This window comes from Cupressus sempervirens, chromosome 10 (assembly GCF_028749045.1).
Source record: "Cupressus sempervirens isolate cs-2001-9-10 chromosome 10, ASM2874904v1, whole genome shotgun sequence".
NCBI classification, from domain to species: Eukaryota; Viridiplantae; Streptophyta; class Pinopsida; order Cupressales; family Cupressaceae; genus Cupressus; species Cupressus sempervirens.
In genome coordinates this window covers 365,596,292-365,620,607 of record NC_143127.1, presented here as the reverse complement: position 1 = coordinate 365,620,607, position 24,316 = coordinate 365,596,292, and the positions used below count along the sequence as shown (strand labels likewise).

The following is a 24,316-nucleotide window of genomic DNA, read 5'->3' as shown; positions in this document are numbered from 1 at the left end:
TGTGCGCCTGGAATAGCTCCAATTTTGCCGGATATGAATGCTGAATTAATGCCACACGAAGACCTCACAATCTGCCCCAAACCGACTCACAAAATTGCTGCTGCTGCCCAACTGACAGGGCCGTACAGGTACGGCCTGGTACGGCTGCTAGATAAAAATATTGCAGCGTTTTTTGTCACTCCAAAAGCAATAAATCTGGGCGCCTAGGGTTGCGGAATAACCCCCTAAAATATGAAATTCATCCGTCAAGCCAATTAGGAGTTATGAGCAAAAACATGGGTCCAAACCCTGGACTGACAGTCTGAAAATAATGCACAACTGTGTCTTCAAACCCTGTTAATCAATCCACAAATGCTAGGGCACAACTGAAACCCTTATTCCAACCAAAGTAAACCCTTATAACAGAATCTCAATGAAGTCCAAATGAGATGGCTGAATTACCAACTCCTCAAATGCAACAATTCAGGTGATATTTCACACCCTCAAAGTCGCCAATCCAAGGGAGTGATTCGTTCCCAAAGATCAAATAATAATTTGCAGACCCAAGAGACTACAAATTTGCTCCACAATGGAAGAAGTAGAAGAAATCTCAAATCCAAGCATGTCCAAAATGAGAGGCCCAGCCCTCTATTTATTCAGTTTTCTAAGAAGTTGCTAGAACTTCTAGAAACATCCTTTATAAAATCTCTTTATAATGCACTTTTTCTAGAACTTCTAGAAACATCCTTTATAAAATCTCATTATAATGCACTTTTTATAATAAAGTAATTTTATAAAATAAAAAGTGCAACTCAACTTAAAATTATAACATGTAGGCCCCAATAACACATAATAATAAAATATAACCTCTTAACACTTCTTCAAGAGCAAGATATGACCATCTGATCCGCAAAATTGACTCTCTCTCCACACCATTTGCCTACGAGAGTCTGGAATAGGCAAAATCCATGATCAATGTCATGTCGAACTAAAGAGGGGACATTACAGCAAAAAGCAATCTTTAGTAGCACAAAGTTCCGCAGAAGTCAAATACATTGCACCAGTAATGGCCTCTCGGGAAGCAATTTGGCTTGGAAAGTTACTTGTGGGATTATTTGGTCAAGCCATGAATCCTACGACTATTCATTGTGATAATTAGAGTTCCATCAAGCTTTCCATGAATCTAGTTTTTCATAATAGGTCCACACATATTGAAATTCCTTACCATTATGTTAGAGAGATGGTAGACATTTGTATTGCAGATTAGACAACAAATATTCTTACAAAACCTCTCTCTCGAGTGAAGATAGATAACTTCACTTGGTATGGTTGAATTATAAAATTTTGTATTCTTTAAATTATTAATGAAAGTTAATTTTATTGTCAAGCTATTGACTGTTATGGGCTCCACCATTTGTATTCATTATTTAAGAGGTGACGATCTCTGAGATAATAAACACTAGTATGAAAGACATTATGAGAGATGACGATCTCTTAGATAATGTGTTGAATAGTAGAGAACTACTGTTAGATTTAGATGAGTTCAAGATCATTTGTGACATAGACATGAATCACAACTTTGGATAAAGGAAGAATTTATTTTTCAAACTTTATTCTGTGTTCTAGTAGATCTTAACTTAAGATCATGTTGTGATAAAGGATTACCAGTACCTATGAGTCACAACCTGGATAAATGAATAATTTAATTATTCTCCAATATATTATCCTGTATATTGTATTCATTGCAATACTGTTATCACTAGCATAAGTGATAATTCATATCACAGATATAGTAATATGACATAGGATCACGTGTTCAATAATACCACATATCAAGAAGAAGAAGAAGATAGATATAGAGTATCATTCTATGCTTATTCATCGTAATTGGTGATGCTAGATATTTTATCTCTCAATATGATTATCAAGTTAAGAGGGAGTGTTAAAACTATAACTTTTGATTCTCATACAGTCTGATTGTTGAGATTGCACATTCCTCTTACAGCATATAAAACCATTGTTAAGGCTATTAATACATTGCCCTTTGAATAGGCATGATCGGTGGTCCTTTTAGGGTGACTCTAAGTGAGCATTAAAACATTAACAATTAGTTATGTTTGTTGTTAAATTAGTCTCCTTTCTAGGCGCCGATTATGAGGAGTCTTTGTGGGCCAACCTAGATAGGGTCATGTCCCTTTAAGGGACATGCCCTTTGGTTATTATATATATGGAGGGTATTGTTGTAGTTAAAGGACACACATTAAAATTACAAGTCTGCGCCTTTAAGCAACTCTGCCTCAAATCAATTCTTGCTGTGATAAATACATTTTCAGAAAGTCAATTAGTATTATCATCTCCTTTCAAGGTTTGACATTAAAGAAGATTAGAACAAGTCTAAGAAGGTTTTATCTCAGATCTGATATTCAGAATTTGCAGAATATTTACAACTAGTATCAACATCGTACAACTAAGACCCCTCTACTATCACCTATTGCTGCATACATGACTGTCATGTGAATTAACAATAATAGGGCATAAATCTACATCACCTGACTCCTCCATAACACTCAAATCATGAGTGTCATCGCTAAGTAGCTCTATGCCCTCATTCTTCCCAATTGAGAAGACTCTTGTCTCCTGCACTACCTCAACATGATGACAACATCCATAAAAATTAAAGCTGTCAGTGCTCATATTCTTTTTTCAATCTTCAAAAGAGAGTCTAAACTAATGATGGCATCAATTGCCTCTTCCGCACTTGCCCTATCAGCAACATTACCAACATGATCAAATAAGAATCTGCTGCCCAGAGAATTAGACCTTGGAGTGACATTGCCATCGATGTTAGTGGCCATGTCATATTATTTTCTTATTCACTAACTCTGGCCGCATCAAGATGCTGGTACTCGGTGCTGCCATCTTGTAGAAAATTGGTCATCAACTATTGATCGTCACCATGATCATCAACTATTGAAAACTCATGGTGAAGGTTTGTGGATGCCTCACGTGTGAAAAATTTCAGTTTCTCTTCCTGCATTCTTGGTGAGGGAGACTCTTTAAAATGGAAACCATATACTTTGCACAACTATCTGGAGTTGTTGGATTCGAGAGTAGTACATCCATCCTTAATTGGTTTTGTTTAAGCTTTTCCATACTTTCCATTAGACATTTATTGCTTCTTGAGATTATCCTTGCCATTCAACTTGTTTCCGTATTTACTAGATTTCATGTATTTTGTCCATAACTGAAATAACTGCAAGAGTGCTGGTCACTAAAATAACAACAAGACCAAATCATCATTTTTTTCCTATCCTATTGGATGACAAGAAATTGCTTTGATACCGCTATAATGAACCCTGTTGGCTCACTCCAAAATTATGTTGAAGAATGACCTTTCACTTTTGTGCAGTCTTGCAATTTTTGTGTGTTTTTGAATATATAGAAATGCTCATAAAATAACACAAATTGAAACTAATATGAAACACCAACACAATGATCTCAACAACAATCATCAAACTTGCAAATTAATTACAATGCAAATAACTCAATTTATTAAGGAACCAGATTTAGATAATGGTGTTGGAAAAACAAGTTGCAACAGAGGTGAATGGAGACTCCACAACATATCTGGTGTAGTAAAATGCCATGCCAATCCCTATAATTCACATCCTTAAGGAGAAACACTGCCTGTAGTGAGTTGTAATGCTACTAGAGACCAAACACAAATCACAAGTTTATTATGCTGCTCAATGTGCAATGACCACACATGTAAATAAAGCCCAAATATTGTTTCAATCAAGTAATCACAACACACGTAAATGGTGTTTATTGCCATTGTAGAAACCTTTGCAATAATGACATCTAGACTTATTCTTGTCAAATATATGTGTGTCACTTAAAAAATAATGTCTTAAAATATCAGACATCTATTATATGTGTCACTTAAAAAATAATTTTCTCACTCAATAATAATAGATGCTCACTTAAACAAATATTGTTATCTCAGTGTACAAATATTATTCTTATGTGTGCAACTATTGGGGTAGCAATGTATATGCATTAGAGTATTTCATATTAGCAATTTGACTTTTCACAAATATGAAAGGTAAATACATTAAATGCCTTGTATTTTCCCATGAAATGTGTGAGAATGTCAAGAAGTTTTAGTGTTCAACTACTGGTCCCCTTGTGTTGGATATAAATTGTATTTTATATAATAACATGTTATTTTAATAAGAACAAATAAGTTTTTTATATTGAACTATTTGTCCTTTTTGTGTTGGATATAAAAGTTAGATATAACAAATATCTATGATTACTAATAACTATTTGGTCCATTTAAGTTGCATATATGTTATATTTTATATAGTTATATAATATTCTATTAATAGCAAATGATATTTTTAAATTCAACTACTATAGATTTTTAGATTAAGTTTTGGTTGAATCTTTAAAAAGTTTTTTTGGACATGTTTCACTAGGTGTGCTATTTTAACAAGTTGAGTGATGAATCACGACTTCAAACCTTAGTTGTAGGTAGTTAGTGTCCATTTTACATTTCTAAAAAAAATGAAGGTCTTAGAATATTCCATGCAATGGCTACATGTCAATGAAGTTAGCCCTCACAACTACTTGTCCCTTTTTGCTACCCTCTAGTGGATTCTTTCAATCCCTCAATATATGTAGCAACCACTCTTGCTGGAGAGATATTATCCATTAGCAGCCCTAGCTTGGTAGAATTCAGTGTTATAATAGATCAAGAAAATAATCTTCTTATGTGTAAGCCTCAAAATAATGATAAAATATTATGACAAATTGGTCCTATGTGGTTATTACTAGTTGATCACTTGTGTTTCCCTTTCATTTTCATGCTTAACTCTCAACAAACAAGTAAATGCAAATTGGGTCTTTTTCAAGTTGTAAGGTGGCAATTTGGATCTTTTGAAAGCAATGTTATGCTAAGTTGTTGGGATCAAGGGGTGTACTTTTGAGTTGGATTTTCTGGGAGGTCATTTTCAGTAAATAGTAGAGGACAGCAATAACAAAACTAGGGAAATTCTATTCATGTGATAACAATGTAACATTGATAAGGAATTCTTAATATTGTATGTATATTATAGAAAATTTCTGCACAACATGATACTGAATTGAGAATTCACATGAGAGTTAAATTATTTGAAATTGATAAATGTGAAAAATTTCATTGTCAATGTACACATACAATAGCACACCTTCTTTGGAAAGATCTATGTAAAATACATTAGAAGACATCATTTGTAGGTGCTTATTCTGTTAATCTAGTAAAAAGTAGGCACCTAGAGAATGATATCTCCCAACATCTTCTAGATAGATTTTTTAAAGATAGGTATGTTTTTTATAAGATAAACAGATTTTGAAGGGAGCCTAAAACCCTGAACGAGTCTAAAGATTTTCAATAAGTTCAGATTCAAAGATACTGTAACCAAAAGTAGAACTGGTCACCCCCGAACATAAGGTAACCAAGGTGACAAATAGCCTATCACTAACCAAAAGTAAAGATCCAGCAAGGGGGTAGAGCCAGATATATCACAATTTGTCCTTTGATTTAGAGCCACTCTTGCACGGTCAGAGGTTCATTTCTAAAGGAGAAGCAGATGGTCTAGTGTTCTTTCTTTTTACCACAGTCCAACCATCTTCCACCTTAGCTACTTCAACAATCCAATACCCAAAAGAAACTGAACAATGAAGCCTAGGGGAATCCGAAAAACCAACAATCTTCCTAGAAGAGCCCAATGCCAACTGGCTCCCCCCAGAACCAAGAGGAAGGACAGGGGTAGGGGCAGGAGAGGGTAAAGGGTCCAGTACTGGGGCAGGAGAAGAAACAGGAACCTCCTCTAACACCAGCACCGAAAGATCATCAGCTGAAGATACATCCGCAGATACAACCGCTGAATCTAGAGGCGCATCACAGGACTTGACCACCATATAGTGTTCAGAAGAGGCCCCTGACCACCAGGAGGGTGGTCGCCTAGATTTGGTCTTCACAGCAGCATAATGAGCAGCAATGTGACCAGTCTTATGACATTTTCTACAGCGAAAAGGGAATACCTTCATAATCCAATGTTTGGGTCCAAGAGCCCTTCGAAGAATCCAAACAAACCAACTGAGGAAGGCCCTTAGAAATATCCATCTCTACAAGAAATCTAGCATATGTCAAATGAAGGATATCCAAAGTGTCTGGGTCCACATATAAAAAATAACCAATGGTAGCCCCAATAGCTTCATAAATTGAATCTAGCCAGAGATGCATTGGGAGATTTGGTAACTAGACCCAGATAGGAACCCTGTTAAAGGATTCAGTAAGTGGATCAAAATTCATATGCCACAGTTTGGCCATAAGAGGAAATTTGTCCTCCCATGAAAAACTATGATTGCACAAAATAGTTTTCCTGTCTTTAACAGAATTGAACTTTACTATGAAAAAGCCTTTAGTCACCGGAAAGATATGGACCTCACTATCTAAAATGGGCTCCCAATGCTTAGAAATCCAAGCATGAAGATTAGAAAGAGAGGGCCAAAAACCCTGAAATCTAAAAATAGCAGCAAAAGAAGAGAGCTCATTTGCCGTACCTAAAATATTGTCGACTATTTCAGAGGCCAAGAGTACCCTTATAGGGTTTGAAACCCATATAAGGGAAACTTCACGGGGACGAGAAGGCCCAGATAGAACAACACGAGCACCATGAAGACCCACCTCAAATGCAGCCACATCAGCATAAGAGGCAAATCTACCCCCAGAAGGCATAGAGGCCGACCTAGCGGTAGGTATGTTAGTTCAATTAAACTTATTTAATAACATTTTTTAATATAAAATATAATAATTAATTATTAACCAATATTCGTCAAATAATAGAGTTTCTATTTTGTTGGTGAAGAATTACAAAAGGTAGGCAATATTTATTTTATTAGAAGTTGTAAACAAAATAATTATATTTTCATCTGTTTCTCTTGTATTGCCTGTTTGTAGACCACACAGGGTCCTAATCGAAAAAGAAATTGACATATCATTGACTATGTATCTTGTCACTTTCTGTGTGCCAAAAAAAACAGCACAAGGCACGACTGTCATGATAGTAACAACTCTATAAATTGTGCACGATGCAAAGATAGTTGTAAACAATTTGCATTAAAGGAAAACCAACTAGGCAAAACATAGAAATTTCTGTTTTCACTGTATTGGTCATTCTCATTGCATGGAGGGTCAATATCTGAAATATCTTCATTGGATCTATCCCCTTCAACTGTGAAGTCCTCTCCATAATTCACATGAAAATTCGGTCCTCTTTGGAAGTAAGGTTTTTTTCCAACTTATCAAGGGCGTATTGATGGTTATAGTTTTTTTGAAACTCTAACTTCTTATGTATGGAATTTTGTCAAACCAGTTGAAAGGTTAGTGCCTTCCACATTTTGCCTCTGCCAATGTTGATCTTCACGGTTCATTCCTTCAACAACTTAAAAATCTATCTTTTGAATCTCCTAAACATTGTTACCTGGATAGCAATACTATGGAACATGAGTCTTCTCATGGACTCAGTAAGTACTCTCCTTGTACTCTGGAAGATATCCTCATTTCTAGCTCCAAATTGCCCGTAAGATATTGGAAGATAATATAAGCCAAATCAAAGTACATGAATAACTTCAATTTTTCAACAAGCCTTAGAGAATTTCCTGCAATTTATGTTTGAAATAGACGAGGTGACTTCAGAATATACAATCAAAGTTAATGTGATCTAGATTCTGAAGATTTTGGTCCTCACACAATGAATAGGTTTGCTTTGTACAAAACCTTAGCAAAACACTTAAAAGATTCTCTCATGGAAAATTGTAAAGTTGTAAAATCAGCAAATGCCAACGCAGCTAGATTAGAAGCTATATCAAAGACAATCAAAATCTCAGATATTCCTACAATGCATGATGTCATCATCAAGTTCAAGGCACTTAAGAACAATCCTTAGGATTGTTTCTCTTCTTTTCCATCTTCTTTCTTCTCTTTTCCAAGTTTGTAGTTGGAGAGGATGTATTGCATGAAAATATGTAATTACATGTAATACGATTTGCATGTCCTTATGACATGTAATCCAATAATTTATCTCCTTGGTTAGAACAGGTCAAAGTTGGTTGAGTTGCTCCCACTTTTTCCTCCTTTTTCTCAACTCCTTTGCCTATATAAAGGAGTGCCCTCTCATTGTAAAAATCATCTTTTGTTGTATGCAAGAAAGCTCTGAAGAAATTGTGCAAGCATAAGTTTGACTGTGTAGTGCTATTTTGAAAGAAAAGTGAATACAAAGAAACAATTGGAGCTCAACTTTGATTGAGTGCAATTGTGATTAGTACAAGTTGGAAGCTTTGTCTGTGATTTGCATTCGTTATTTTTGAGTCATGTGTTTTTTGCATTCTTGATAATTGAGTATAAAGAGTTAGGAAGCAATCAAAGCCGAAGCTTTGACTGGGAGTGGTTGTGGAGATATATAGACTAAGAACTTTGACTATATTTTGTATCTTTTTCTTAATTCACAAAAATAATTAGAATTCTTTACTTCTGGAAGTCTTTGTGCTCCAATAGTAAAGGTCATTCTTATAGCATAAATTAAGACCGGACTTAATGCTAAATTGCTATGTTCCCCCAAGTTTCCGGTACGGGGACGGCGGGGGACGGTGGGACGGGTTTTCGGGAGGGCAAATTTTTTTGGTGATTTTGGGGACGGGGGGGACGGGGATGGCTATATATATAGGAAAATTTTAAAATATAGTATATACATTGAAATTTGTAAATATACATGTCATTCATATGAAACTAAGCACAAAGCATGTCATTTAAACATTATAGAACCATAACATACAACATTTGAATGCCATCTATGAAATAATATCCAATTTTAGTATTTTACTATTTAGTATATTAGTATCCAATTCTCAAAATGCATATCAATACAATATTAGAGAACACTGAACAATGAACATTAAGTTATTAACCATTGTCAATATCATAAGACTCATAATGATAAGCATGATAAATCATAAATCTGAAAATCAAAATCAAAATATGCCCAAAGCTATAGGCTGCCATAAAGTAATAAGTATCATAATCATGTTCATGTTCAACATAAAAAGCAAAACATAGAAAATGAAGCAGATTGCTGCTCCTATTCTGCCTCTACTAATCCATGGCATCAAAATCAGAATCCTCCTCACTGTCATCCTCCACAGGAAGCGTAGTCTCATCTAATGGAACCCCAACCAGTCCTGGTGCTATGTCATCCTCATCTATCTGGGCCACATCCTCAGGCTCAACATCCCATCGCAAAGCTGGTGTTTGCCTATACTCTGGAGTCTGGCGATTGGCAAGTCGAAGAGCATGATGCACTGTCACTAGCTTCTCCGCTCTTTTAGAGGTAAGTCTATTCCTCTTGATAGAGTGGATATATGAATATGTGGACCAGTTCCTCTCTGCAGCTGAAGAACTAGCAACCTGTGAAAGGAGGCGACCGGTAAGTATCTTTAACTCAGGTGTATCTCTCCCATGCCAAGTCCACAATCCAATAGGATCCCTCTATGCCAAAACAACTCTATCCAACCTTGCTTGTGGCTTACCCAAGTTTGGGCCACGAAGGTTGGTGAAGTCAAGGAACTGTGCACGAAGAGTAGAGCCATCTTGAGTTGAATACATCTTATTAATTGCTTTTGTGAAGCCATCCAAAACCTCAGGATCATCACATGGGAGGCCCCTTCCACCCAACTGTGCATACCATTTTGGATTTAGAGCAAATGCTGCCATATGAAGCGGGGTATTCATTATGTTCCACCTCCGCATCACAATAGGCCTAATATGCTCCTCATAAAAGCCCAATGTAGGATCCTTTGCCGCAACAATTCTCTTCATCTTACCCAACATGCTATCAATAGTCTCATAGATCTCTTCTAAACTAGGAGCAGTAGTACCAACATATCTAATGACATCAACAATGGGTGCTATGATAGAGCAAATGTATTTGCAAGATCAAAATGCCAAAAAAAAAAAAAAAAAATCAGAATTAGAATTTTAAGAATTTTAAGATTATTAGTAGGAAAATCAGCAAGCAAAAGACTAATAGTAAATTTAAAAACCAACAACTTACTTCATTGTAGACCACCAACTCTCATCAAGGATCCTTTGCCTCACCGCTTTTCCTTCAGTGGACTTAGAATGAGACCATCACCCCCACTTTGGATTCACCACCATCAATTGAAGGGCCTCATACACCTCAATCATCCTCTCTATCAAGATGAAATATGTGCAATACCTATAGCAACAATTAAAAATTAAAAATTTATACTTAAACATTAATGATTAAAATTTAAAACAAAAAGCATCACATGTAAGTAAACTTATAAATAATTTTTTAAAATAACTTAAAGTTAAAACAAACTAAAAGTAAACTATAATTATAATTGACATACCTTGTCTCGGCTGGTTTGAGGAACTCCTTCTTAGAGAAGGACCTGAATAGAGCAAGTGAAATGTGGTGGTTGCAAATAAACATTTGCACTTCTCTAGCTTCTAGCACCGCTTGCTTCACCCATTCAATCTTCCCTATGTCCTTCAATGCATTGTTCAAGGAATGAACACAACAAAGGGTCCAAAATATGTGCCTATAAGCACCCTCTATCATCAAACCTGCTGATTTGCACACAGGTGCAGAATCTGTGATAACCTGTACAACATTAGAGGGCCCAATCTCCTCTATGGCATCTCGCAAAATGGTGAACTAAAAATCTGCATCCTTCTTCTTTCCTAAGCAATCTATGGCTCTCAAAAAATAAGAGCCAGTAGGGGATGTGACAATGATATTGATGAGTGGCCGATGTCTAACATCGGTCCACCCATCCATCACAATAGAGCAGCCTGTCCTAACCTAAGTGCGTCTCATATCCTCAAATAATAAAGCAACCTTTGAGTACTCTTCATCTAGGATAGTGGTTCGCAGCTTATGCTCACTGGGGGGCACAAATGAGGAATTCATGCTCATAATATCTTTCACCATTTGTTTATAATAAGTGGAACGGGCTGCATTATATGGGATACCATTAGCAACAAAGAATCTACCAATGGATGCCTCACACTTCTCCTTTGTCTGTGCATTAAACATACTTTCCACCGAGCCCTTCTCACTACTACTTATCTTTCTCTTCCCTCTAGACCCACTAGGGCTGCCACTAGTACCAATGGCAGATGAAATATGCCTAGATGATTTTGAGGGAATGGATGGTGATGTCACTGTCAAATTTTGCCCCTCCATTTCAGCCTCTAAGTGCAATCTTTGACATTCTAATTTTTGTTCATCGGTTAGGTTAGGACAAACTTTGACTCCTTGGCATGTAACACCTAAAAAATGTGACTTCACTCTTGTATAGCTGCCCCTAAAATCATCAAGACAAACATGACAATCCCACACCCTAGTCCCTCCTAAATTCTTTTTATCTTTTGGCCTAGGTGTGACATATTGGAGAAGAGGTTTTTTCCTATTGAAAGGACCCTTTGCAAAATTCTTCATAATGTCGGAAGGGCATTTAAACAAATCAGCTTTAGGATTGAGTTTTTGCCTAGTGTCACTACTAACAACATCAACCTCTACATTTTCTTCCTCACTACTACTACTTGTACTCCCACTGCTGCTCATTGTGTTTAAATATGCAATTGAATAGATATATGAGCTGAAACAATGAAAAATTAAAAAAAATCAGACTTTGCAAGCTACAAATTTATTAAAAAAATGATAGATGAAAGCACAAAGAGTTTTATACTTACTTGGTGGACAAAATAGAAGATCAAACCCTTGGTCAAGCTCTTGGAAGCAAAACTAGTACCTCCTCTACTTGCAAAATGAAAATTTCAGCCGGCTGCAACATAAAATGAAAACCAAAGAATGGTTAAAACAATTTAAATGTGTTGAATTATATACATTTTAGGGTTTTTGGTGGAGTGGGGCCCACTAGCCGACCAAAAAAGACACAACAAATGTTTATTTTATTTTATTTTTTATGTTTTGAGCTTGCAAAAAAGGGGGATGGCCGGCCGTACCCGGTACGGTCGGGGGACGGCTAGATGTCCCCTTTCCGTACCAGGGACGGCTGGCCGTCCCCCTTTTTGTCCCCCCCACGTCCCCAAGTTTCAGGGACATCCCCTGCAAAAAAAGGGAATTTGGGGACGGCTGGGGGATGTCCCATACCCGTCCCCCCATCCTTGAGACATCCCCGTCCCCGAAATGGGGGGTTTTAGGCCGGGTACGCGTCCCCAGGGAACATAGCTAAATTGTTATGCTTTCAGCTAGCCTTTGTGTTAGTGTTGGTTTATCAGTATCACTGTTTACAACTTTAGATAGAAGTGTAGTTTGAGGTTTCATCTTGCCCATCACTCACTTTCGTGGGTAAGTGGATTCTTTTATGAAAGCTAAGAGGAAAGAATATTGAAAATTTCCTTTCAAATCTCTAAACTTCTTGCTTACCTTGAGTTGATCCAAGGAATGGTGAGAAGAGGGAGCCTTCCCTTTAAGGTAGCAAACATTTTGTCTCACATGCTATGGTTGGTCTACATATTTTGCGATTGGATTTTACCCAAAACCGTTGGTTGCAAAATATCCACCCAACACTAGCAAGGTCCAACACAATCTTTCAGACTCTTGCATAAAAGCATAATTTGTCAAAATAAAAAATCATATTTTTCCATTTTTATAGTTTATATGATGATAGAGAAGACCTCCATTGTTTGCAATGCCCTATTTGGCCAAGAAAGTGGCTTTAGTACTATAATTATGATCCTTAAATCCACCTTTGGAAAATTTGAGCTAAAAATAAATATAATATCAAATGACTACTACGTCCCTAAACCAGATTTAAAAGCAAATGAAATTGTACATTTTAAAATTTCTAAGAACCTGCTTCAATAAACATAAGACTCTTACTATTTAATGGTGTTGTCATACTGATTTTCCTTGTGAACTTTTCACTTTGTAAATGCAGGATTACTTTAAATTACACTTATAGTTACTTTGTGAAATTATTCACTTTATGCGTGTGTAGTGTAAATTGAACTCATTTTTGTTTTTCTGAGAAAAAACATCAGAGCCTATGAATCAAAACCTAAATAGAACCATAAAATGCAATGTTCATCACTGATCTTGATACTACTGATCATTGTAATAGAATATATCCGGAGCTTTGTAGAATATACTCATTGCTCAAGCCTTTCTCCACAGGTAATGTTTGCTTCTTTATCGTCTTTTCATAGAGCACAAATTCTTTAAGACCAGAAAATATATTCTCAAATATACTATAGAAATCTTTCTATCATAGTAATGAATTACATGAGTTTCCTGTGCTTTGTTTCTTCTCATTGCACATCTTGACTTGTTTAGCTTTGTTTGGACAAAATAATGTAGATTGTCACATTCACTTCATTACATGCTTTTGTTGCTATTTCAACATATGGATTTCACAATCAGTATTTCATCCCTTGAATCATTCTAAAGTGAGGATTTGTGGCATTAGAGAAAACTCTTAAATTCACTACGATATTAGAGTACAGGAAAGCTAGAATTCCTACACACAATTGCTTTGTCTACATGTTCCACACTATCTAAAATGCCCCTCTAGGATTTAGATATGCTGGATGGAAAATGACATTAGAAAGATACCTCTGTGAATAAAGATTCATTAGTTCAATTCATTTAATTTTTTAATGTGGATAGGTTATATGAATATCAAATTATATCTTGTATGAATACACTTCGGACAAATATATTCAATTTAATTTAGGAATGTAGATAATAAAAATTACTTAGATTTATACTTGAACTTATTCAAAAATTTAATAGAACTTTTACTATTGGATGTGCTTCTTGTAAAATTCATCTTATCACTATAGCACACTAGATCGACACTTGCTATGTTACCCCCTTAAACATCCTAATAAATAAATAAATTTTATTGACTAGGGATAGCTCACTTTGCAAATGACATACTTTTCAATAATAGGAAGTTGGATGGATAAAGAACATTCTTATAAGAGAAGAATCAAATCTCATTATGTACGAAGGAAAATATGGAAAAAGATGTCATGGGAACAGAAAACATGCCATGCTTGTGCATCAAAATGGTGGACAAGCAACACCATGAGCTACTTGAGCAAACGTTACTTGACTTAAAACCAAAGATTGTTGGATGACTGAATGCATTTTCCATTAGCCATGTCATGTGCAGAAGTGAAGTGATTGTTGAACAGTCATAAGCCATGCTGTAAACTTATGAAATGCGCTAATACCTTCAGCAGCTCAGTGTCACTTATATTCAATGGGGCTTCTCCTACTTCATATGATAAGAAGGTTCAGATGTCAGCTGTCACAATCGTTGTGCAAGTAATGAGAATCATAGGATTCTCTTGGCCAGTTATGCTTTTGTTAGACATAGTAGCAAAGATTATAGCTCTAGTGATAGTTACAGGAAACATGAGCTGTGATTACGCCAAACTTGTAGGTGGCTAGATCATATGCTATGTTTTGGCTCTATTGTTGTCTCCTTTGAATTGAACATAGAATGCTCACATAATCACTAATTAGCTACTCTCATTTTAATAGTCTTATTTAATTATGTTCCCAATGTTTTGCCTTTTTAGTTGATTACTTTCTCCTAGTGGAATAGAGAATATTTACATTGCAACTCTGCGAAGCCATGCAACCTGAACATTTTAGTGGCAAGATAATTATGTGATGCTAAAAGCCAAAAGTTTGATTGCTTTTTTTTTCGTAGTGTCTATCTACATATTGTTTTCTAGTGATTCTCTTCTGACATGAAGCATTCAAGTCTTTTATTTCCTGTATCCTACAAGATTTCAATTGCTTTTTCAAAACTGTAAATAGATCTGACAAATTTTTATTTTCCTGTTACACTTTTCAGAGAGCTATTCAAGAGGGTGCAGACTTCATCGAAACTGATATTCTTGCAACCAAAGATGGTGCTCTCATATGCTTTCATGATGTGACATTAGATGATACAACCGATGTACACAAACACAAAGAGTTCTCCAATCGTCGTAAAACATATGAAGTTCAAGGCTATAATGTCACTGGATGGTTCGTTGGTATGCTCTTGTAGACCTGTCTATATTATACCATCTATTGACAACATACTGTTCTTACAAATTGATATGTTACATACATACATATATACATAAAATACTGCTGTTGAGATTGCATATATGCATGCATTCATTCATTCATTCTGTCATACATACATACATACATGAATATGGCTTTGTTGTTTTCAGTTCATGGATATTATAGACTTTTCAGTTCATGGATATTATAGACTTTATATATATATATATATATATACACACACACACACACACAGACTTTATACTACGAGTTCTTGGATATTTAATTAGCATACGCTGTTTGAGATTGTTGACTGAAATAACCTTGAACCATTTACAGTATTGGCTACTACAATCATTAGTACGCTGAGTGCGCTTGAGTGTGCCGAGTATGAGCATGCCAAGTACTCCTGAGTGTTCCTTCTTTATCCCGTGTACTCTTGAGTATGCTTAGTATGAGCTTGCTAGGTACTCTTCAGTATTCCTTTTCTTATTGAGTATTTTGAGCATAATTCTATTATTGTGTTTTTCCATTACTTCTGATTATGTTGAATATGCAATGTTCATGCCAAGTAACTGTTATCTATTTGACCTACCAGCTCAAACAGAAAGAGCTATACTGCTGGAAATGACTGATTATCTAAGTGTTTATGTTTTAAGCATAACTTTATGCAAACACTTGATCATTTATGTCTATAAATTGCATTTTATGATGAAAATAGAACAATAGCTCAAAACTAGTGTCATACATTTTTCTGAAAATGTAATTTTATTCATCAAATGTCCATAATGTTCCACGAAAACCGTGAAACTAACCAGTTAAAGAAATAAACCAAAGCTTGACTTTGAATATAAATACAAATGTGGAAAAGAAATATGAAAACAAAAAGGGTCATGGGTGCCAGCAATTGCTTGGAATGACTGGCTGTGTTGCCACCTGTCCACGCGCTTGCCCTTGCTGTGCCGCTTTCGATGTTCCCTCTCCAAGTCCTGCAATTGCAAAAAATGAGTTAGATCTAAAAGATCTAAGCAATGGCTAGCAAACTCACCATCCTACCATGCATATATATGTACATCCAAAATCCTAAGCCATGTTTTATTTTTCTAATTGTTTGTGTCATGTGTAGAAAAAGATCAATGTCACATGGACATAATATGTGGCTCCCACAAGGGTTCAGGCCCAGCATATCATTGATCAACAGGTTTATATCAATTACAGAAAGGAAAAGTATAATATCAAAGGGACATGTCATTCTTGATTTGAAACCTTTTATTATGATAGATGTGCAGACCAAAAGAAGCTTTTAAGGGACAAATTGTCATTATCTTGAAACCTTGCAGATAGACAAATATCAAGATGCAACAATAAGAATGATGCTCAGAGCAGATAATATTATGATGCAGGAAACAAGTGCAAAGATAAGCGTGGTTGAAAATGATGAATGCAAAGAAAATGACTAGACACAGCTTGCTGAAATAAAAGAGCTATAGCATTCTATAAAAATGGTAATGGAAGTGAAAACGGCTTGAAGATGAGAGTACATACATGGTAACAGTAGAAGAAAAAATGGTTCAGATCTAACAAAGATTCATTTATCAGACTTCCATACAAACAAAGAAAAGAGGTAGTATGATCTTAGCAATACATGGTATTCAGCTAAGGAACAAAATTCAGAATGAATAAAAAAAAACAAAAATAACTACATTCCTCCTTTTGCAATTCATGAATCTTTTCATTAGTATACAAGCAGCTTGACAAGTAAGAGAAAGTTAAATAGAGTTGCTATTTTGAATGTAACTGTACCAGCTTTTATATATCAGCAAAGATGAGTTTCCTCTTATTCATTTTCAAAGAAATACAGTGCTGGAAACAAAAGGAATGAAAATATTGTTTGCACTCAGAATATTTAATGAAAGGAAAAGCATTTTGGCTTTATGTTCTTAAACAAATAAATCAGCGGAGTCAAATTCCTAAATTGAGCCAGCATTTCAAGCATGGAGATTGGTCTGGAAGACATGGCAATGACAAGAAGTTCAGTGCGAGGGTGCTAAGGTTCAAGAAATAGATTTCAGCCAAATATTGTGAAGGACAAAGAGCCTGTATGATGCCTACAATCAACAGGAAGATTAATCAAAATGAATAAATCTGGAGAAAAGATAAAAAATCAGAATACCCAAATGAAGGAATGCAAAAAGAGAGGTCATTGAAAGCTAAACCTCAACGGAATGTATATCAAAACCCTCATTGCAAATACCAGAAAATTTATAGGAGATGTGATTAAAGGAATTTGCGAATTGGGTTTTCATCTCAGATCTGCTCACATCTAAAAGCCTTCCATAAGGAATACCACAAAACCTTTTCAAGTATTAATATACCCAGTTTGGATTGGAAAAGCCAGGATGATGTTTTGTGAATTCTGTATACAAAACATGAAGAGAATCACATAAAATCTACAGATGAAGAAAAACAGCAAGTCAGCTACCATGATAAGGGTTAAACATTCAGTAACCTGAAGCAAATGCAAACAGCAAGATGTGCAAAACCCACATCAAAATCAGAGAGAAAATGTTCAGAATGCCAATGATGGCTTCTATGGAGTAGAAACCCTACAACCGGTTACCCTATAATAGAAATTAACATCATTTGGGCATTTTATGAACAACAGATTCAAATAAGGGATTTACCTCTGTAAGAGATGTTTGAACAAAAGAAACAAAGAAAAAAACATCTAGATTCCAGTGTTGGTTTCATGATTTGCCTGCATATATGGACTTCTAAGAAATGGAAAAGCTCCAGCTGCAAAAAATGTCATAAAAATGGTGGAGAAATTAGCGAAATATGAGATAAGATGGTTCTAAAATTTCTAGAAAACAACCATGTCAAAAGGTGCCTTGCAGTGTACCTTTCAAAATACAAATCCAGATGCTCTCAAAGTTCAGCAATGATCCCAGAAAACGACAATAGTAAAAACAATTCCAGATCTTACGCTAGATCAAAGCAAAAGCTTCAGACTATCAAAAATAGCATGAGAGATCAGTAGGACAAACTTAGACGTCTCCAATATGGCGGCCAGGAATCAAGATGTTTGAAAAAATGCATGGAATATGGTATACTTGAGATGTAGAAGTCTTCTTCAAAGCCTAGTAGCGGCTCCCGAATTCTTCAGACCTCAAAATGCAGAGTGAAGAGAATGAATGACTTTAGGGTTGAAAAATGTAACAAAGAAATCCTCAATTCCTTTGCATGCAATTTTTGTGGGATTTCTTTTTTTCTTATTTCCTTTCTATGTTTTCCGTGGGGGGATTTAAGAGAAGTTTGTGATTGGGAATTGTTTTCAAAAAAAACACTTTCTTTTTTGCAAATTCAGATTGTAAGACAAATATTAAATGATATGATATAAATCATTTAATTTTTGGTTTTAAAAAAAAAATGCAAATGAGACATGCGTGGTAATACTTGATCTTAGGAGTTATGAAGATGTTACATGAAGACGTAGTGTTATGAATCAATTGGAGTTTTGGGGAATAATTCTAGGAATTGGTTTAGGTCGAATTTGACTTGGTTTTGGCAGCTGGAGGGGTCTTTATAACCATCTTGAGCATTTTATGGACATTTTTGGGTTAGTCATAGGGGTGTTTATGACTTAGTGGAGTTTTTTCAAGGGTAGGACTTTATTTTGGAGGTTTCTAGGCCCTTTTCTCCAGGCTATTTTCTAGCATCCGACCCAAGAGGTTATGGAGTGTATTTAGTGAGTTTTCACGTCCTACTTGTTGCAGTCTAGTCTCCTTAAGTGATCAATAAGGTGGAACTTCGAAGTGTTGCTAGATCTTCTTATTCAGGCTTTATCTCATGCATTGTTTCTTTTCTATAAATGATCATTACACAAGTTATTAACCGGGTTAATTATTTGGATATTTAGGAACTGTTTTATGGAATGCTTTTCCCTCAGTTTTTCTACAAGTCATTCATAACCAGTTAGTGAAATATTTATTTTTAAGGGATTCATAACAGGTCGTGACTCTAGGTTTTGTCTGCAAAAGAATTAGTGTCATTTCTAGAAGTTTTCATTTCATTAAGCTTGTTTCACTATAAGTTTCTCACAATGTAGTTTTCACGGTTTTGATGTTTTCCTTGAATTATCAGTCATTTATTTCATGTTTTCTCTCCCTTTCCCTGAAAATCAGTAGTTTAGAAGCTACGAGCCAGCCTCATCCAGAGACTCACTCCATCTTTTAAGTGACCCACAGCTTAGGAGTGTTTCCATGTTTCCTTGAGACATTGAGTTTTGTCAAACTCAACAAGGGTGCAGTTTTAGGTGATAATAGTAATATAAGTTCCTTACCTTGGTGAGAATGATAATGTCAGATTTGGTTTCATATTTCCCCAGCAATGGAAGATTTCAGCATTTACAGTGATATGTTTATTAGGTTGGTGATTTTCTTTTTGTTTGAATGCATACCTGATCACATTGCCTTTGATATGCCACCCTCTCGTTTTCTTTATTTTGGAACTTTCATCAGGATATGTGTGAGTTATTCTAATATTTCTGATCATTTGTTAGGGCTGGAGATTGTCTTTTTATATGGTTTTTGAACCTTACACACTTCAAAAATTGCAGAGTTTGTTTTGGTCATACGCAATTTAGTTTCTGATTTTTTCCCTCCATGATTAGGCCTGCCTTTTTTCTTTCATGTAAAACACTACTTTAGTTTCTTTTGTTGAAAACTTTCTAGCAAGACAAAGGAATCATATAGTATTTTTTGATGTATTTTGTATAGCAACATTTTCATATTAACAATATCTCCTTAAGCTTAAATATGGAGAAAAGTTTCATTTTTTTTGGCAAAAGCAATGTCTTGACTTTTGTTGATTCTGACCTCTTATATCTATTTTTAACAATGGCATTTTTGACATTTTGCAGTTGATTTCACATTGGAAGAACTCAAGACTTTGAGAGTGAAGCAAAGATACATTTTCCGTGATCAGTCATATAACTGTAAGTTTGAATTTCCTGAAGTAAACTCAAATTGCTTGATAAGTAGGAGATAATTTCCACAGCAAGTCAAATTGTGATATTGCTATCAGGATTTTAACTGTGTGATTTTGAGTCAGACTCAAATTGCTTGTCATTTACTAAGGCTCTTGTAGAGGTGCACAGTTTTCTTTTCTATGTGCATCTGTTTGATAGGATGCTGTATTTATCCATGAGGAAAGATATATTGTCATTTATCAGTATTATTCATTTTTCTCTTTAGCACCTGTTTGAATAGACTAATTGGAGCCTCCATGGAGGATCCTTGCATATATCTGGAAATTGTTTTGAAATGATCTTGTAAAATTCAATGGATTTATTTCTCATCTTCTGTTAGGATCCCTTTTATCTGAGAAGCTAGGGTTCTTTGCTATTCATGCTTTCTGTAAACATTGAAAAATCGAACTTTGAGGGTGCATCACAATTTTCATGTGCCATTATTTCCATGGCGAAAAGGGTTTGTTATCCACCGTGAGGTAAGTTAATTTGTTGTGGTCATTGCAGATGCAAACATAAAGCATGTTTGGAGCATTGTTCATAGGATTGTATACTCCTTCCTTTCATTAGTTTTAATCTAGCAGATGGTTTCCTGTTTGCAAGCGAAATTGCATGTATTTCAGTTAAATGTTTTCTTCATATGTACACTTGCAGTTGGCAAATTGTAAATGTAATAGTTGCCCTAGTTACCATTTCTTTCCCTCCATTTTTGTTACACCTGAAACACAATTTTGATTATCCAATCAACTTATTGATTTATCCACTTTCAATTAAAGGACCGTGTATTCCCACATCTTCATAAATTACTCCCAATTAAGACATACTAGCTTGTTTACCTTACCAAACCTAGCAATGGCAGCAACCATTCTGCCACCACTAATATTCCTGCACCGTACAAGTTCTGCTCTCTTTATAATGGCATATCCCAAGACCCCAATTTATTTGTCAGAGGTTCATTTGGAATGACCCTGCCCATGTATCCCATGCAGGGAACCAGAGTTTCCTAGTTTGCACCAGAATTTCCATCACTATATTCAGAAGGGATATACACATCACACTAACAACCCTAGTAGGTGAGGTTAAGAAATCAAGTCAGCAAATAACTGTTGTTCATTACAATAGAATCTGTTATTCAGGCCTAAAAGTCTAAGACAATGTTTCCAACAAGGGGCAGAAATTCTAACTTCTTGGAAGGACTCCCATATTTGTTGTCAATAATATAGCTTAACAGTTATTCAATGAGCAATTACTGGCCAAAATCAGAAAATAGCTTAAGTAATAAAGAGTGAGGGATAGTGACAGTGAAATTATCATTATTTATTTACACATTAAATGCAACAGAATATTGTTTAGACCACAATTTGAATAAAAAGTATCTACCACTTTTCTTCTTATAATCAAAATGTGTAATTTTGATGACTTGCTCTTATCACAGCTCTATGCATCAGCTTTTATTACCTATAGACACTTCTACTGCAAATATTACTTACTAAACTCCCTTTAAGTTATCATATGACAATGCCATTTTAATCATGCTCAATTTGCATGACCTAATCCTATAGTACCACATGGCCGGCAATAATTGACAAAGAGCATCAACCTTACAAGATATCTTCAAATCATATTATTATATTGAACCAGCCATAGTCATAGTCCAGTGCATTCTCTTACTACTAATGGAAACACATTTGAACTAGGTATGATGCCAAGATGGATATTAGCCTAGGACTTCTTAGACAAAGACATGAGAGACTGTGATCTTCAATCACTTCATTCAAGAATTCAGCCCAATAGTCCTCTAACACAAAGCACCCTAGTTGAACATGTCTGTTGCAAAGAATACCTGGTTTCTAAGCTATTTCTCGTAATTTACTTGTCACCTTCCAATATTTATATTCTGAAGTAATAAGTAGACACATTTCAACCATGGCCTTTGATATCATGAACCCTAGCTAACTCTAAGCCGTTTAGTTTCCTAAAGCTAGATATCTATGAGTTTTGAGTACTAAATTCACCAGCTTGCTAGTAATTCCTTAATATAGACATGTATTCATTATCTCCTATAAGTTATTTCTTATCCCTTATAAATATCATGAATCCTAGCTAATTTGTTTAGTTTCCGTAAGCTAGATATCTATTAGTGTCGAGTATTCAATTCACCAACTTGCTATTAATTCATTAATATAGATATGTATTCATTATCTCCTACCAGTTACTTCCTTAGTTGCTGATTCGTGAAACGAATCTGATTTGGGCACGTGAATTGGATCCGTGGATTCAAGATTTTTTTTTCCCCAAGTATGATTCGTGGAAGATTTTTGCATACATATATGTATATGTATTATATATACTAAAACATAAGAGAAATATACATAATTCTAAAATTAAATCATTTCTTAGTATGAATCTATGATTCTAGTATGCATCTATGAATCTAGTATACTTGATAATTGATCTTTTTTCACGATTATAAAGAAAATCAACACATTCACATTGAATTACTAAAAGTGAAAGTTTGTAACATTCAAAATATAGATCATTAAACTTAAAGTTTGTGACATGATTTACTCATAGAAGAGTCAAGTGTCAAGACTAAAGTTTTTGATTTAATCATCAAATGGATTTTCAAGAAAAGCCGCATCAGAGGGGTATTGATGAGCTGCAAGTGCTATATCTGTATCACCAGAGGAACCCAAACCAGCTCCATTAGTAGTAGAGGGGATTATGAACTCATAATCCTCCTCCTCATCATCCACATCAAGCAAAGTGGATCTAGCTAGATCCCAGACGGTCATATCTAAATTAGGAGTCTTGGGTGCTACATCCCAAAGCTTTTCAGGCCCCTTCTTGTACTTAGAATCCTTCCGTGACAACAAGTGCAAATTTTTGTGAATGAACACAAGGTCTTCTACTTTTTTTTATAGTCAACCAGTTGCGTTTTACTGAGTGGATAAAGGAGTAAGTACTCTAGTTAGCTCAGCTGCAGAAGAGCTGACAACCTAAAGAGAAATGAAAAAATATCACTACAACAATCAAGATAGATTCAAGGAATTGAGAGTGTTAACTTTAAGCTTAAGAAATCAACTTTAGGTCCTAAATGTTACAAACTTACTTGGGATAGGATCTTTATGGCAAGAGGTTGGAGGTACATGAAGTCTTATCCATGAAGGTACCACCATTTAATGGCATCCACCTACTTTGGTCTGCTATAGCAATAGGGTGGAAATTATCACCTAAGATAAAGGTAGCAAATTCATTCCTCACAATTGCCCCAATTTCTGGATTTTGGAATATTTTAGCTAGTGCCCTCTTATAGCCATTTGCAACCTCTACATCTCTAAATGGTGGCTCTCTACCTGGAAGGCTATGTATATCTGTACTATAGTACTTGGGGATAGCGTAACACAATTGAACATTATTAAATATCAATAGCACAAACATTGGATAATAAGCACAAGCATTTTATAAGCATTATAGTACCTTGGGGGTAGAGCATATGCAAGGAGGTGCAAAGGTGTGGCCATCTTGTTCCATCGATGATGAAAAATTGCTTCGATCTTGTTGTAAAAGGTGTCCCAAGGATCATTCTCCTTTCTCTGTATGACCTAGGATATTGTTGGTATCTCTAACTGTTGTTGTCTATTAGTGTTAAACACTTAGTCATTTACAAGACAGAGTTAGACGATCATCACTGCAACCGAGCTACTCTACATAGGCCGAGTCATGTACATAAGCAAGTGTGTACTGAGCTTTATAGGAGCCAAGCAAGTGTATGATCATTGAGTATTTTCTATACAAGTCAAGCTCAACATCGACCGAGCAGTTTTGAGCATACAAGTGGTGGGTGACATAGTTTGTGCCAAGCACAATACAAATTGACCAACAACAATGCCAAGTGTTAGAAAGTAGTAAAGGTTGAGCAATGCAGTGTTTACATAAAAGTCAGGAATGAAACAAATTTGAGATAAATTGTTTTTGAGCCAACATGGAAGGCATATTTAATATTTGTAGAGGTTGTTACAGAGGGTTTTATGCATGAATGACGTGGATTATAGATCCCTATGTTTTGTGTTCAACGATTCAGATGGAGAGGCTATTATGGAAGCATCTAGAAAACTCTTTACGAAACTCTTGAAATAGA

The 24,316-nt window shown here is 35.4% G+C and overlaps 1 protein-coding gene across 1 annotated transcript in view; it reads left to right on the top strand.

The window, feature by feature from the left end:
• Positions 1-24,316, top strand: part of GDPD6 (PLC-like phosphodiesterases superfamily protein) — a 108,763-nt gene that overhangs the window by 30,986 nt on the left and 53,461 nt on the right. Inside the window, exons 3-4 of the mRNA XM_089807663.1 lie at positions 14,947-15,130; positions 20,068-20,142. Of these exons, the coding sequence (XP_089663789.1) occupies positions 14,947-15,130; positions 20,068-20,142 (259 nt within the window). The remainder of the gene's footprint in view (positions 1-14,946; positions 15,131-20,067; positions 20,143-24,316) is intronic.